This window comes from Ascaphus truei, unplaced genomic scaffold (genome assembly GCF_040206685.1).
Source record: "Ascaphus truei isolate aAscTru1 unplaced genomic scaffold, aAscTru1.hap1 HAP1_SCAFFOLD_340, whole genome shotgun sequence".
NCBI lineage: Eukaryota > Metazoa > Chordata > Amphibia > Anura > Ascaphidae > Ascaphus > Ascaphus truei.
In genome coordinates, this window is record NW_027456399.1 from 167,444 (window position 1) to 185,196 (window position 17,753).

At 47.5% G+C, this 17,753-nt stretch overlaps 1 protein-coding gene across 1 annotated transcript in view; it reads left to right on the top strand.

Annotated features, from left to right (window-relative positions):
* Nucleotides 1–17,753, top strand: part of TTBK1 (tau tubulin kinase 1) — a 358,558-nt gene that overhangs the window by 142,312 nt on the left and 198,493 nt on the right. The window contains exons 2-4 of the mRNA XM_075583603.1: nt 3,738–3,899; nt 12,798–12,945; nt 16,592–16,665. Coding sequence (XP_075439718.1) covers nt 3,792–3,899; nt 12,798–12,945; nt 16,592–16,665 — 330 coding nt within the window. The 5' untranslated portion in view covers nt 3,738–3,791. The remainder of the gene's footprint in view (nt 1–3,737; nt 3,900–12,797; nt 12,946–16,591; nt 16,666–17,753) is intronic.

Here is a 17,753-nt window from a genome sequence, read left to right on the forward strand (position 1 = left end):
AGATACCGTGTACTCTCTGCCCCCAATGGGAACTCCGCTAATCCCGGGGTTTAGTCTGATTTTGGAGGCCAATGCTTTTATGCAGAGTGCAAATAGCAGGGGAGACAGCGGGCATCCCTGCCTTGTTCCGTTTGTAATTTTGAATTGTGAAGATGTATGACCTGATGTGCATACCATAGCTGATAAATTAGAGTACAGGGCTTTTATACTATTAATAAACCTATCGTGGAGACCCATCCTATCCAGAACCCGAAAAATAAAGGGCCACGCTACTCTGTCGAAAGCTTTTTTCTGCATCCAATCCTAGGATCAGAGTTGGCCTTTGGTTTGAGTTGCAATTGTGCATAATATTAATAATCTTACGATTATTGTCCAAGGCTTGGCGTTCTGGGGTCAATCCCACCTACTCGGGGTGGTCAAGAGTGTTCAGGACATTGTTTAATGATGTTGCGAGAACTTTGGCAAATAGTTTAATATCTGTGTTTATCAGTGCTATAGGCCTGTTGCTTGGGCATAGTGAAGGGTTTTTCCCTTCCTGTGGGATTACAATTACCGAAGCCTCAAGCATTTCGCTCGGCATTCCTATATACATATCTTACTGAACCATCTGACTAGGTATGGTTTCAATATAGACTCAAACTTTTTGTAATACCGGTTTGAAAACCCATCAGGGCCTGAGGCTTTGCAATTTTTTAAGGGTTTTGATGGGCTCTGAAACCTCTTCTTCCGTATTATTGGTGCACCTTAGCGGCAGGGTTATCTATTTTGGAAAGTTTGCACGTTTCTAGGTATTTATCGATTTATATTTATTATATTTTATTACAGCCAAAATAAGCGCAATTTGTTGTTACTATCTTGTTCTGCCTAATGAATGATCCCGGTAATATATAAATGGCGTACAAAGTACCTGGTCTCCCGTGACACTGTATTAACCCTTGTCCTGCAGAGGAGATATTGTCCATTTGAGGGCCCTTGTGAAGGTGAAAGGTGGGAGCGCTTGCGGGCGTCAGTATTAACCCTTGTCCCGTATGCAGGTCACGCGCTCACAGGGTGCCTGCCGCACGTGACAACCTCTATTAACAGCGCCTCAAAGGCTGCTCTTGCCATTCAATACAGCAGCAGTATGAGGGAAAGGGACGTTACTTAGATGCCAATCTGTAAATCTGTTGCTGTAATGCCAATGGGCCAACTATTGCTAGTATGCTGAACTTCCTGGTTATGACACCCTACCGGTCTCGCTCACTACAGAGCTGCATTCGCCCCTGATATGTCAGTGATAGGGACTATCGCAGAGATAAGAATTTATTTATAATGTGTGTTACCAGGAAGTAATACAGTGAGAGTTACCTCTCGTTCTCACGTATGTCCTGGGCACAGAGTTATGATGACAGATACATGGTTACAAATACACAGTTACATTAAATGAACAGGGTACAGTATACATTATATACAAGACATTGCATGCATAGTTAGAGATAATATATATATTATAGGCGTATGTAACAGTTACAGATAATATATATTATAGGAGTATGTAACAGTTACAGACCAGATTAAAGTGTGAGACAGCCTTAGATTTGAAAGAACTTAGACCTGTGGCGGCTGTGAGTGTCTCCGGTAGGTTGTTCCAGTTTTGGGGTGCACGGTAAGAGGAGGAGCGTCCGGATACTTTGTTGAGCCTTGGGACCATGAACAGTCTTTTGGAGTCTGATCTCAGGTGATAGGTGCTGCATGTGGTAGGGGTGAGGAGCTTGTTCAGGTAGCTGGGTAACTTGCCCAGAAAGTATTTCAGAGTGAGACAGGAAAGGTGAACTTTGCTCCTAGACTCGAGTGATGACCAATCAAGTTTGCTAAGGTGGGTTTGAGGAGCCGAGCCATATACTATGTCTCCATAGTCGATAATTGGCATTAGCATTGGCTGTGCGATACGCTTTCTGACCAGCAGGTGTAGGGAGGATTTGTTGCTGTAAAGTACCCCTAGTTCGGCATAGGATTTGGATGTCAGGATATCAATGTACATCCCCAATGTTAAGTGGGAGTCAAACCATAAGCTCAGGTATTTAAAACTAGTGACAGGGGTTAGGGTGGTGTTAGCGTTGGTTCTGATCTGGAGCTCAGTCATTGGAAGCTTTATAAATATAGTCAGTGGTACTGTGGCACAGATAAGAACGTCAGTGATACTGTGGCAGAGAGAAGAACGTCAGTGATACTGTGGCAGAGATAAGAACGTCAGTGATACTGTGGCAGAGATAAGAACGTCAGTGATACTGTGGCACAGATAAGAACGTCGGTGATACTGTGGCACAGATAAGAACGTCGGTGATACTGTGGCAGAGATAAGAACGTCAGTGGTACTGTGGCAGAGATAAGAACGTCAGTGATACTGTGGCAGAGATAAGAACGTCAGTGGTACTGTGGCACAGATAAGAACGTCCGTGATACTGTGGCAGAGATAAGAACGTCAGTGATACTGTGGCAGAGATTAGAACGTCAGTGATACTGTGGCAGAGATAAGAAAGTCAGTGATACTGTGGCAGAGATAAGAACGTCAGTGATACTGTGGCAGACCCCCCACCCCGCACCCCGCCTAGGAATGTATACAGCGCTGTAACGTCACGTCGCCCCCCCACCTGGGAATGTATATAGCATTGTAACGTCGTCGTCGTCGTCCCCCTGGGAATGTATATAGCGCTGTAACGTCGTCATCCCCCCGCATGGGAATGTATACAGCGCTGTAACGTCGTCGTCCCCCGCCTGGGAATGTATATAGCATTGTAACGTTGTCGTCCCCCCCCTGGGAATGTATATAGCGCTGTAACGTCGTCATCCCCCCGCATTGGAATGTACTGCTCCGACACACTTTATTCGAGCAAATACCCAGTATGTACCTGGCAGATACCTGGAATGCGCCGCTCCTCACCTCTGACAAGCCCGTTGCATTTGCCTTCCCAGCCTGGGTTCATGCCTGGCTGACGGGCGGCTGATCTGTTAAATGATAATGATTAGGATTTAATAGGCTGCAATGCTTCGCGTGTCTACCAGATGGCATAAATTCATGAATTGTAATGCAGTATATATATATATACTGTGCAGTATTGCAGCCAGCGGGAATAAAATGCTTCAATCCCTGCCTGGAAAATAACTCAATGCACTCGGGCAGAAAACAGTCACAAACCTCAATACACCCGAGTATACCCGAATTCGTGGGACTAGCCGAGCTCGAATAAAGTGTGTCGCCAGTGTATACAGCGCTGTAATGTCGTCGTCCCCCGCCTGGGAATGTATACAGCGCTGTAACGTCGTCGTCCCCCCGCATGGGAATGTATACAGCGCTGTAATGTCGTCGTCCCCCGCCTGGGAATGTATACAGCGCTGTAACCTCCCACCCCCGCTCCCTCCTGCGCTGTGTTTATCGTTAGTCGTTTTTGAAAATGAAACTGCACATAAATAGTAATAATAATAAACAGTCCACCAGTTAATTACCAAAAGCAGTCCCCTCCATACCCACCTATTACACGCCCCCAGCGAGTATTGTAAGAGTTCCGATATATTCCGGAACCGCCAGCGAGGGAATATTCCGGTGAGAGCAGGAACAGCGGATCTCGGATTGTGAGACCGGAAGGGAGGAGAGCGTGTTCCGTAACCTTCCGCTTCCCGTGTCCTGTCTCTCACACGGCGCAGGAGCGTCCTTGTGTCGGGCGAGGTCACTGACCCCTCTCTCCTTCTTCCCCTGGCAGGTAAATGTCTCCATTAGATCCGGCGCCGCGGGGAGGATCCTGTCCGGCTGGCCCATGCAGTGTCTTGCAGCTGTGATCCGGGACGAGGGGAATATGAGCGGGGGCGCGGAGCAGGTCGACATCCTGCCCGTCAGCTACGTGGTCAAGGACCGCTGGAAAGTGGTGAGTGGGACGTGCAGAGCACGCATGCGCACAGGTACTGCGCATTACAGGTACGCCTTGCGCACAGATACTGCGCGTTACAGGTACGCCCTGCGCAATGATACTGCGCGTTACAGGTACGCCCTGCGCACAGATACTGCGCGTTACAGGTACGCCTTGCGCACAGATACTACGCGTTACAGGTATGCCCTGCGCACAGATACTGCTCATTACAGGTACGCCTTGCGCACAGATACTGCTCATTACAGGTACGCCCTGCGCACAGATACTGCGCGTTACAGGTACGCCCTGCGCACAGATACTGCGCGTTACAGGTATGCCCTGCGCACAGATACTGCGCATTACAGGTACGCCTTGCGCACAGATACTGGGCGTTACAGGTACGCCCTGCGCACAGATACTGCGCGTTACAGGCACGCATGCGCACAGATACTGCGCGTTACAGGTACGCCCTGCGCACAGATACGGCGCGTTACAGGTACGCATGCGCACAGATACTGCGCGTTACAGATACGCCCTGCGCACAGATACTGTGCGTTACAGGTACGCCCTGCGCACAGATACTGCGCGTTACAGGTACGTCCTGCGCACAGATACTGCGCGTTACAGGTACGCCCTGCGCACAGATACTGTGCGTTACAGGTACGCCCTGCGCACAGATACTGCGCGTTACAGGTACGCCCTGTGCACAGATACTGCGCATTACAGGTACACCCTGCGCACAGATACGCCCTGTGCACAGATACTGCGCGTTACAGGTACGCCCTGCGCACAGATACTGCACTGTAACAGGGACTTAGCCCTGTTAAGAAACTTGCCTCGAATCCAGCAGTGTGCTGGTTAATTGCACACCTGCAATCAACCAACCCCACCTGCCTAGTCAGAACTCTGTCAGAAAAAGCCTGTTCTGAGACACAGGAAGAGGATTCCTGAGCTCACAATTGGAGCTGACCTAGGAAAGACAGACCAGAGGATTTTCTTAGTGGACACTGGACTGACCAGAGGACAGATTTCTTGAGCTGCAAAGAGACTGCAGGCTGACAGCAAGACAAAGGGGAGCAGACTTTACCTGGATAGACATTGCCTTAGCACACAAAGGTGCTCACCCAGGAGAGCAGAGAGGCTTCCCCTACAGCTACAAGAGACAGATAAGACTTTCTTATGGGACTGTTATATATCTGTATATATGTTTATATATTTGGGGTTGGTAAATAGCTTAGCTAACCACTCAGTCAGAGAGGGCTGAACTACATGTGTAGATAGTCTCCAAAAACCGAGCAGGTTTTTCTTTGGCTTATTTTGAATGTTCTGCTTTGTTAAAGGGACAGGCGCAATAAAGCCTAATTTTAGTTTCACTTTAAACGATCTCCATTGCGTACCTCTGCACACGTCTCTTACATGCACGTTACAGGTACGCCCTGCGCACAGATACTGCGCGTTACAGGTACGCCCTGCGCACCGATACTGCGCGTTACAGGCACGCCCTGCGCACAGATACTGCGCATTACAGGTACACCCTGTGCACAGATACTGCGCGTTGCAGGTACTCATGCGCACAGATACTGCTATATGGGGTAATTGGAGGAGTTATGGTGAGCGGCTATATGGGGTAATAGGAAGAGAGATAGGGAGTGGTTATATGGGGTAATGAGAGGAGTTATAGGGAGAGGTTATATGGGGTAATGGGAGGAGTTATATGGGGTAATGGGAGGAGTTATAGGGAGAGGTTATATGGGGTAATAAAAAAACAAGTGACGCCGCGGTCACAGCTCCTCCAAACAGCCAAAACGCATGTAGAAAAATAAAAAACTTTATTGATTCAACAAGTGAACAACAGCCATAGTCAACCTCTGACGCGTTTCGTCCGGGTTACGGACTTTTTCAAAGAGTGGGGTAATATGGGGTAATAGGAGGAGGTGTAGGGAGTGTTTATACTGGTTAATAGGAGGAGTTATAGGGAGCGTTTATTCGGAGTAATAGGAGGAGTTATAGGGTGCGTTTATACAGGGTAATAGGAGGAGTTATAGGGAGCGTTTATTCGGGGTAATAGGAGGAGTTATAGGGAGCATTTATTCGGGGTAATAGGAGGAGTTATAGGGAGCGTTTATACAGGGTAATAAGAGGAGTTATAGGGAGCATTTATTCGGGATAATAGGAGGAGTTATAGGGAGCGTTTATTTGGGGTAACAGGAGTTATAGGGAGCATTTATTCGGGGTAATAGGAGCAGTTATAGGGAGCGTTTATTCGGGGTAATAGGAGGAGTTATAGGGAGTGTTTATTTGGGGTAATAGGAGGAGCTCTTTTTATTGAATTTATTTTTCCAACAATACATTTCACAGATTAATTTACAAGCAAAAACTACACAATATGGACGGACTTACATTATACAAATATTAGCCCAGCATTTGTTCCAACATCGCCCTTCCTGAATTTCTAACAGTTTATGGCAGCTCATCTCAACCTCTTTAAATACATTTGCTACGTCTTCATAAGGGGTTACTCCCATGGACCAAAATGAGGGCCCTAACTGCCAGTCTTGCTTGGCTTTGTAAATGTTACTTTTTGTATTTCATCGCGTTTCCTGTAAGAAAATGATATTTGCATCACAATGTTTTAATACATTTTAAGCTAAAATTCGGGCTTTCCACGATTTTATACTTGTATTGTATTGTATGTCTTTATTTATATAGCGCCATAAATGTACATAGCGCTTACCTGCCACATTAACAGTTATTACCTTTAAAGGATCGCTTATGGAAACAGATATTTTTTTTGCCAAAGAAGGTGCAATATTACTTATTTTTCCCCACATTATCCCCCAATGACCCAAACCTCTTAATGGTCACGGAAGGTGGGATCATGCCCGAGTCTGTCTCTCTGGAAACGTCCATATCATGCTCCTCCTCTGATAAGCAAAGTTCCTGTACATCGTCAGAGTCTTCAGCTCTTGACCCCCAATCCTTCCAAAAAGTGGAAAAGCGATTCCTTACAGGCACCTGAGGAACTTTACGAGCAGTAACTGTAGGAATTCGAAGAGTCCCATCAAGTCTTTTTACCTTGCTCTTCTTCCTTTTCTTTTTCTGTGCCCAAATCTGCTAATTTCCTTTTTCTTTATTTTCCCTCACTTGGGTTTCCATCATAGTAGGATCATCTATTTCCCCAGATTGTTCCCCTGCTGGGAGTAAATTTGAGGAGGTTCCCTCTAAGGAGTCTTCTGGCATTCCCTGGGCCATGCTTACACAATCAATAATTGTTTCTTCTGTAAGTGGAACCTGGCAAACTCCATCCACAGGTGGTCCAGGACAAGCTCCGTCCCCAGGAGGATCAAGGCAAGCGCCATCCCTAGGCTGAACCAGACCAACCCTCAGCTGCAGGCGGATCCGGACATATTCTGTCTGCAACTTTCAGGGCCCGGTCGTAAAGTGCTTCATTGCCTTCAAAGTCCACTTCCTGCTCCCATACTTTTGAAATATTATGCCAGGCTTCTGCACAATTCGTATAGGAATGTCCAAATTTGTCGCATAAATTACATCTGATCATCATGCTTAAAATGTCTGGCTGAACCACATCTATAGCACAAGGTTGGCTTACCATAGTAAAAGCAGCTTCCTTTGTCTCACCCAATGAAGAAAGAGTTGGGCAGATGTTTGGTAACATTGCCATGTTGCCAAAGTCTAACTTGTACTTTCCAACCTCCAATCCAGATGTCTTCCTCGTCCATAATTCTTGTAGGTGGAGCCAGTACTTCACATTGTCTGCCAGGCCATATCAGAATATCTGATATTGGGACTGATTCATGTCTGAAGAGAATTGTTACAGACTTTGTTTCCGGTTCAGGCACAGGAATAGCTGCAAAGGGCTTCCAAAATTCAGTGTTTTTAAGACTCTTATCTTGTCCAGAAATAGTTCAAAGCCTGAGGTCTCTTAAAGCTGACATCATACTCACGGGAACCTGGAACATGGATAAGTGCATAAATGTCACCTGCTGTGAAGCCCAAGGATTCTTGTAATAGATGTCTTCCAATAAAAATCATGTCAGGCTTCATCTCCTCACTGCCTTTATATCTCAACTTTACCACATTCCTCCTTTTTAAAGGTTGTGCATTTCTGACCACAGCGCTCACAAAGGATCTCCCACTCCAGGCCGAAGGGGGTGCTGTGCGAAATGGGGTTACCTTAATGCCATTACTTTGCTTTACCCCATCTTCTGATTGGGCCACTCTATTATCAGGAACTATCTGGATAGGAGCAGCAATTTCAGTCTCTACAACCTTAATTTCACTCCCAGGCATTACAAGGTTAATGCAGTCTCCATTGCTGCTAATTACCACCTGCTGTTCTACCCTCTCAGGGTTCTGAATCACAGGTCCTGCTAATAAGCAGGGAGGTGGTTCTGTAAGTCCAGGTGAGCATGGGTTCTCTGGCTCACTGCTCTCAGCAGCAACAAACTCCATTTCCAGCTGCTCCTGATCTCCTCACAGCCGTTCTAGGTTTTTACTTTGCTGCTCTCCAGATTTCACTGTAATTTCTTTAACTTCTCCCAGGGTGGGTGTCTGAGATAACCCAACCTCACAGGTGTCTGCTGCTTTCTTTCCATGTAATGGGCTTTTCACCACATCTTCTGCCGCTTCTGCTATTAACCCCTGGGATGCTGGAAGCTCTGGAACAGATCCTTGCTCACCGTCTGATACACCCTGAGACGAGTCCCCTTCCCTGAAGTCTTTGGACCCTATTTCAGGGCTGTTACCTTCTCCTGTAGAAACCTTTATCCGCCGGTCCTTTGCTTTCCTTTCTTTAGCAGTTTTACCCTCTGGGGTTTCCTGGGCAGTTGATTGAATTAAACTGTCAGGATCTGAGTCAGAGTTTTCCTGGGATAAGTTCTCTGCTTCAGTCTCTGTTTTATCTTTAGGCTTCACAGACTTGTTCTGGGATCTAGTTTCTCTCCCACTTCTTCTTTTAGGCGTCTCCACACTTATCTTTTCTTGAGAGCTTTTAATGTGACTCTTACTGGGGTTCTGGCTTCTTGTTCCACAACATGAATCTGTGCCCCGCTCTGCACTTTGCTCTGTGCCCCGCTCTGCACTTTGCTCTGCGCCCCGCTCTGCACTTTGCTCTGCGCCCCGCTCTGCACTTTGCTCTGCGCTGTGGGTTAGCATTTCAATTGTTTTTGAAAGGGAACGGTTTCTGTTTGACTGGATCCGCCATTATTTTAGCAATCTCACCCTCCAATCGGGTTAATTCATCACGCAGATGTATTTGCTTCTTGTGCACGTCTCTCTCAGAACCACGACATTTCTTTAACTTAATATTTTCTTCCTCTAACTCAGCCTTCTTCCTGTTATAAAGCTTGGTTCTCTTCTTTCTTAAGCAGACTCTGTTCTGCTCTTTCCTTTCTCTCCAAACTCTCCTGTAACTTACATTCAGCCTCACCAAGGCCTACACCGCTGCTGCAGCCTGCAGCCTCTCCTACTTCCATCTCCAACTCACAGCCACCAACCCCTGGGTCTAAGGCCGTCCTGGCTCCCCTGCAGGAGCTCACATGCAGCCCATCCTGGAGGAGTTATAGGGAGGGGGTATATGGGTAATAGGAGGAGTTATAGGGAGCGGTTATATGGGGTAATAGGAGGAGTTATAGGGAGCGGTTATATGGGGTAATAGGAGGAGTTATAGGGAGCGGTTATATGGGGTAATAGGAGGAGTTATAGGGAGCGGTTATATGGGGTAATAGGAGGAGTTATAGGGAGAGGTTATATGGGGTAATAGGAGAAGTTCTAGGGAGGAGTTATATGGGGGAACAGGAGGAGTTATAGGTAGCGTTTATTTGGGGTAACAGGATGAGTTATAGGGAGAGGTTATATGGGGTAATAGGAGTAGTTATAGGGAGAGGTTATATGGGGTAATAGGAGGAGTTATATGGGTTAATAGGAGGAGTTTTAGGGAGCGGTTATAAAGGGTAATAGGAGGAGTTATAGGGAGCGGTTATTCAGGGTAATAGGAGGAGTTATAGGAGGGGTTATATGGGGTAATAGGAGGAGTTATAGGGAGGGGTTATATGGGGTAATAGGAGGAGTTATATGGGTTAATAGGAGGAGTTATAGGGAGCGGTTATTCGGGGTAATAGGAGAAGTTATAGGGAGGGGTTATATGGGGTAATAGGAGGAGTTATAGGGAGATGTAATAGGAGGAGTTATAGGGAGCGGTTATTCGGGGTTATAGGAGAAGTTATAGGGAGGGGTTATATGGGGTAATAGGAGGAGTTATAGGGAGCTTCATTGTCTTCGAAGTCCACTTCCTGCTCCCATACTTTTGAAATATTATGCCAGGCTTCTGCGCAATTCGTGTATGAATGTCCAAATTTATCGCATAAATTACATCTGATGTTTGTACAACTTGCCCTCTCGTGGCCCAAGGAGTGGCACAAGTTGCATTTTAGAACATCACAAGACATGCTTAAATGTCTGGCTGAACCACATCTATGGCACAAGGTTGGCTGCCCATAGTAAAAACAATTTCCTTTTTCTCTTCCTATGAAGAAGGAGTTGGGCAAATGCTTTGTAACATTGCCATGCCGCCAAAGTCTGACTTGCACCTTCCAACCTCCAACCCAAATTTCTTCAGAGTCCATAATTCTTGTAGGTGGAGCCAGTACTTCGCATTGTCTGCCAAGCCATATCAGAATATCTGATATTGGGACTGATTCGTGTCTGAAGAGAATTGTTACTGACTTTGTTTCCGGTTTGGACACAGGAATAGCAGCAAAGGACTTCCATAATTCTGAATTTTTAAGACTCTCATATTTTGTCCAGTAATAGTCCAGAGCCTGAGGTCTCTTAAAGCTGACATCGTATTCGCATGAACCTGGAACATGGATAAGGGCGTAAATGTCATCTGCACTGAAGCCCAAAGATTCTTTCAATAGATGTTTTCCTACAAAAATCCTGTCAGGCTTCATCTCCTCTGCGCCCTTATATCTCAACTTTACCACGTTCCTCCTTTTTAAAGGTTGTGCATTTCTGGTCTCAGCGCTCACAAAGGATCTCCCACTCCAGGCTGAAGGGGGTGCTGTGTGAACTGGGGTTACCTTGATGCCATTACTTTGCTTTATCCCATCTTCTGATTGGGCCACTCTATCAGGAACTGTTTGGATAGGAGCAGCACTTTCAGTCTCTACAACCTTAACTTCTTTCCCAGGCATTACAGGGTTAATGCAGTCTCCATTGCTGCTAATTACCACCTGCTGTTCTCCTCTCTCAGAGTTCTGAATCCCAGGACCAGCTAATAAGCATGGGTGTGGTTCTGTAAGTCCAGGTGAGCATGGGTTCTCTGGCTCACTGCTCTCAGGCACAAACTCCATTTCCAGCTGATCTCCTCTCAGAGTTTCTAGGTTCTTGCTTTGCTGCTCTCCAGATTTCTTTGTAATTTCTTTAACTTCTCCCAGCGTGGGAGTCTGAGATAACCCAACATCACAGGTGTCTGCTGCTTTCTTTACATGCAATGGTTTTTTAATCAGATCTTCTGCTGCTTCTGCTATTAACCCCTGGGATGCTGGAAGCTCTGAAACAGACCCTTGCTCACAGTCTGATACATCCTGAGGTGAGTCCCCTTCCCTGAAGTCTTTGGACCCTATTACAGGGCTGTTACCTTCTCCTGTGGAAACCTTTAGCCTCCGGTCCTTTGCTTTCTTTTTTTTTGCAGCTTTACCCTTTGGGGTTTTCTTGGCAGTTGGTGGAATTAAACTGTCAGGATCTGAATCAGAATTTTCCTGGGATAAGTTCTCTGTTTTATCTTTAGACTTTGCAGACTTGTTCTGGGATCTAGTTTCTCTCCCACTTCTTGTAGGCGTCAACAAACGTATCTTTTCTTGAGAGCATTTAATGGGGTTTTGGCTTCCGTTTCCCCAATATGAATCTGCGCCTTGTTGTGCACTTTGCTCTGCACCCTGCTCAGCATTTTGCTCTGCGCCCCGCTCTGCGCCCTTCTCAGCACCCTGTTCAGCACTGTGGGTTAGCATTTCAATAGTTTTTAAAAGGGAACGTTTCTGTTTGACTGGAACCCCTGTTATTTTTGCAATCTCAACCTCCAACCGGGTTAATTCAACATGCAGATGATTTATTTGCTTCTTGCGCGTGTCTACCTCACGACTACGACATCTCTTTAACTTAATATTTTCTATTTCCAATTCTTCTACCTTCCTGTTATATTTCTTCAATAAAGCTCGTTTCTCCTCTTTCTTAAGCAGACTCTGTTCGGCCCCTTCCTTTCTCTCCAAACTCTCCTGTACCTTGCATTCAGCCTCACCAAGGCCTACACCACTGCTGCAGCCTGCGGCCTCTCCTACTTCCATCTCCAACTCACAGCCACCAACCCCTGGGTCTAAGGCCATCCTGGCTCCCCTGCAGGAGCTCACCTGCAGCCCATCCTGGAGGAGTTATAGGGAGGGGTTATATGGGGTAATAGGAGGAGTTATAGGGAGCGGTTATATGGGGTGATAGGATGAGTTATAGGGAGCGGTTATATGGGGTAATAGGAGTTGTAGAGAGGGGTTATATGGGGTAATAGGAGGAGTTGTAGAGAGCGGTTATATGGGGTAATAGGAGGAGTTGTAGGGAGAGGTTATATGGGGTAATAGGAGGAGTTGTAGAGAGGGGTTATATGGGGTAATAGGAGGAGTTATAGGGAGCGGTTATATGGGGTAATAGGAGGAGTTATAGGGAGAGGTTATATGGGTAATAGGAGGAGTTATAGGGAGCAGTTATTCGGGGTAATAGGAGGAGTTATAGGGAGCGTTTATTTGGGGTAATAGGAGGAGTTATAAGAAGCGTTTATTTGGGGTAATAGGAGGGATTACAGGGATGCATTTCTGCCGCGGCTTCCCTCACGGTCTGTGTCCCCCGCAGCTGAAGAAGATCGGCGGGGGAGGATTCGGGGAGATTTACGAGGCGATGGATCTCCTGACGCGGGAGAATGTCGCCCTGAAGGTGGAGTCTGCCCAGCAACCAAAGCAAGTGCTCAAAATGGAGGTGGCCGTGCTGAAAAAACTGCAGGGTAACTAGCATCCAGCTTCACTAACACCCAGAGTAACAATGCACGGTGTATACAGAGGCAGGCGGAGTAACAATGCACAGTGTATACAGAGGCAGGCGGAGTAACAATGCACAGTGTATACAGAGGCAGGAGGAGTAACACATTGTATACAGAGGCAGGCAGAGTGACACAGTGTATACAGAGGCAGACGGAGTAAAAATGCACGGTGTATACAGAGGCAGGCGGAGTAACAATGCACGATGTATACAGAGGCAGGTGGAGTAACAATGCACGGTGTATACAGAGGCAGGCAGAGTAACAATGCACGGTGTATACAGAGGCAGACGGAGTAAAAATGCACGGTGTATACAGAGGCAGGCGGAGTAACAATGCACGGTGTATACAGAGGCAGGCGGAGTAACAATGCACGGTGTATACAGAGGCAGGAGGAGTAACACATTGTATACAGAGGCAGGCAGAGTGACACAGTGTATACAGAGGCAGACGGAGTAAAAATGCACGGTGTATACAGAGGCAGGCGGAGTAACAATGCACGATGTATACAGAGGCAGGTGGAGTAACAATGCACGGTGTATACAGAGGCAGGCAGAGTAACAATGCACGGTGTATACAGAGGCAGACGGAGTAAAAATGCACGGTGTATACAGAGGCAGGCGGAGTAACAATGCACGATGTATACAGAGGCAGGTGGAGTAACAATGCACGGTGTATACAGAGGCAGGAGGAGTAACACATTGCATACAGAGGCAGGCAGAGTAACAATGCACAGTGTATACAGAGGCAGGCAGAGTAACAATGCACGGTGTATACAGAGGCAGGCGGAGTAACAATGCACGGTGTATACAGAGGCAGGCGGAGTAACAATGCACGGTGTATACAGAGGCAGGCGGAGTAACAATGCACAGTGTATACAGAGGCAGGCGGAGTAAAAATGCACAGTGTATACAGAGGCAGGCGGAGTAACAATGCACAGTGTATACAGAGGCAGGAGGAGTAACAATGCACGGTGTATACAGAGGCAGGCGGAGTAACAATGCACAGTGTATACAGAGGCAGGCGGAGTAACGATGTACAGTGTATACAGAGGCAGGAGGAGTAACAATGCACAGTGTATACAGAGGCAGGCGGTGGAACAATGCACGGTGTATACAGAGGCAGGCGGAGTAACAATGCACAGTGTATACAGAGGCAGGTGGAGTAACAATGCACGGTGTATACAGAGGCAGGCGGAGTAACAATGCACAGTGTATACAGAGGAGGCGGAGTAACAATGCACGGTGTATACAGAGGCAGGCAGAGTAACACAGTGTATACAGAAGCAGGCAGAGTATCACAGTGTATACAGAGGCAGGCAGAGTAACACGGTGTATACAGAGGCAGGCGGAGTAACACGGTGTATACAGAGGCAAGCAGAGTCACACAGTGTATACAGAGGCAGGCAGAGTCACACGGTGTATACAGAGGCAGGCAGAGTCACGGTGTATACAGAGGCAGGCAGAGTAACACAGTGTATACAGAGGCAGGCAGAGTCACACAGTGTATACAGAGGCAGGCAGAGTCACACAGTGTATACAGAGGCAGGCAGAGTAACACAGTGTATACAGAGGCAGGCAGAGTAACACGGTGTATACAGAGGCAGGCAGAGTAACACAGTGTATACAGAGGCAGGCAGAGTAACACAGTGTATACAGAGGCAGGCAGAGTCACACGGTGTATACAGAGGCAGGCAGAGTAACACAGTGTATACAGAGGCAGGCAGAGTAACACAGTGTATACAGAGGCAGGCAGAGTAACACGGTGTATACAGAGGCAGGCAGAGTATCACAGTGTATACAGAGGCAGGCAGAGTAACACAGTGTATACAGAGGCAGGCAGAGTCACACGGTGTATACAGAGGCAGGCAGAGTAACACAGTGTATACAGAGGCAGGCAGAGTCACACAGTGTATACAGAGGCAGGCAGAGTCACACAGTGTATACAGAGGCAGGCAGAGTCACACGGTGTATACAGAGGCAGGCAGAGTCACACAGTGTATACAGAGGCAGGCAGAGTAACACAGTGTATACAGAGGCAGGCAGAGTAACACAGTGTATACAGAGGCAGGCAGAGTAACACAGTGTATACAGAGGCAGGCAGAGTCACACAGTGTATACAGAGGCAGGCAGAGTAACACAGTGTATACAGAGGCAGGCAGAGTCACACTGTGTATACAGAGGCAGGCAGAGTCACACAGTGTATACAGAGGCAGGCAGAGTAACACGGTGTATACAGAGGCAGGCAGAGTCACACAGTGTATACAGAGGCAGGCAGAGTAACACGGTGTATACAGAGGCAGGCAGAGTATCACGGTGTATACAGAGGCAGGCAGAGTCACACAGTGTATACAGAGGCAGGCAGAGTAACACGGTGTATACAGAGGCAGGCAGAGTATCACAGTGTATACAGAGGCAGGCAGAGTCACACGGTGTATACAGAGGCAGGCAGAGTCACACGGTGTATACAGAGGCAGGCAGAGTCACACAGTGTATACAGAGACAGGCAGAGTAACACAGTGTATACAGAGGCAGGCAGAGTAACACAATGTATACAGAGGCAGGCAGAGTAACACGGTGTATACAGAGGCAGGCAGAGTAACACGGTGTATACAGAGGCAGGCAGAGTAACACGGTGTATACAGAGGCAGGCAGAGTCACAGTGTATACAGAGGCAGGCAGAGTCACACGGTGTATACAGAGGCAGGCAGAGTAACACGGTGTATACAGAGGCAGGCAGAGTAACACGGTGTATACAGAGGCAGGCAGAGTAACACGGTGTATACAGAGGCAGGCAGAGTCACGGTGTATACAGAGGCAGGCAGAGTATCACAGTGTATACAGAGGCAGGCAGAGTCACACAGTGTATACAGAGGCAGGCAGAGTCACACAGTGTATACAGAGGCAGGCAGAGTAACACGGTGTATACAGAGGCAGGCAGAGTATCACAGTGTATACAGAGGCAGGCAGTGTCACACAGTGTATACAGAGGCAGGCAGTGTCACACAGTGTATACAGAGGCAGGCAGAGTAACACAGTGTATACAGAGGCAGGCAGAGTAACACAGTGTATACAGAGGCAGGCAGAGTCACACAGTGTATACAGAGGCAGGCAGTGTCACACAGTGTATACAGAAGCAGGCAGAGTCACACAGTGTATACAGAGGCAGGCACAGTCACACGGTGTATACAGAGGCAGGCAGAGTCACACAGTGTATACAGAGGCAGGCAGAGTCACACGGTGTATACAGAGGCAGGCAGAGTCACACGGTGTATACAGAGGCAGGCAGAGTAACACGGTGTATACAGAGACAGGCAGAGTAACACGGTGTATACAGAGGCAGGCAGAGTAACACGGTGTATACAGAGGCAGGCAGAGTAACACTGTGTATACAGAGGCAGGCAGAGTAACACAGTGTACACAGACTGCACAGCACAGTTTATACAGGCACACTGACAATGTGCTTGACTCTCTTTCCCCCCATCCCCGTGTCCCTCTCCCCCTTGTGTTTCTCTGTGTCTCCCCCGGTGTCTCTCTCCCATCGTGTCCCTCTCCCCCGTGTCTCTCTGTGTCTCCCCCTGTGTCTCTCTGTGTCTCCCCCCATGTCCCTACAGGAAAGGATCACGTCTGCAGATTCATCGGCTGTGGAAGAAATGAGAAGTTTAATTATGTGGTGATGCAGCTTCAGGTATGTGTGTGTCTGTGTGTGTATGTACGTGCGTGTGTGTGTGTGTATGTGTTGTGATGCCCACACCAGATTGTAGCACCTTTTAGTCCCAGATAAAGGCAGGAAATGTCGTACTTCTCTTACGTGGGGTTTATTTACAGGGATTAAATCATATGCTAACAGGCCTACCGTCCCTTTAAATCAAAAGAACACATAGAAAGAAACACCTATTCCCTTTAGGGAAAGCTAACTACACCGTAGCTTTTGCCCTCACTAACTGCATGGCCAGCTTACACTGGCGACACACTTTATTCGAGCTTGGCTAGTCCCACGAATTCGGGTATACCCGGGTGTATTGAGGTTTGTGACTGTTTTCTGCCCGAGTGCATTGAGTTATTTTCCAAGCAGGGATTGAAGCATTTTATTCCCGCTGGCTACAATACTGCACAGTATATATATATATACTGCATTACAATTCATGAATTTATGCCATCTGGTAGACACGCTAAGCATTGCAGCCTATTAAATCCTAATCATTATCATTTAACAGATCAGCCGCCCGTCAGCCAGGCATGAACCCAGGCTGGGAAGGCAAATGCAACGGGGCTTGTCAGAGGTGAGGAGCGGCGCATTCCAGGTATCTGCCAGGTACATACCGGGTATTTGCTCGAATAAAGTGTGTCGGTGCAGTATCTGCATCCCAGGCCAAAACATGGCCTGGCATATGCAACAATGTAACACAGTCTCTGCATACCACAATAACGTGGTTTTTTTGCTTATCTGTTCGTAAGTCCTTTGGAGAAGACGTCCCTGCTTCAGCACGGTCTCTCATCCTTTCTTCCTAGGGGAACTCAGCCCCACGTTGAGCACAGAGAAGCTCCTCTGTAGGTCCTGTATTCCAGCTTCCGCAGCTGGGGAGCACTTCTATCTCCCCCCTTCTCTGGGAAAATAGTCTCTCAGCATAGCAGCTTTCAGTCTGTCTTTTAAACCACTTCCTTGTTCACTCAGACCAGGCTGATTGACTCCATTAGTTAGCAGCTGCTGCTGGCTTCTCTTTGAGGAATTAACTCTCTGTGGACGCCTGGACAGCACACTTACTGCACTGTTCC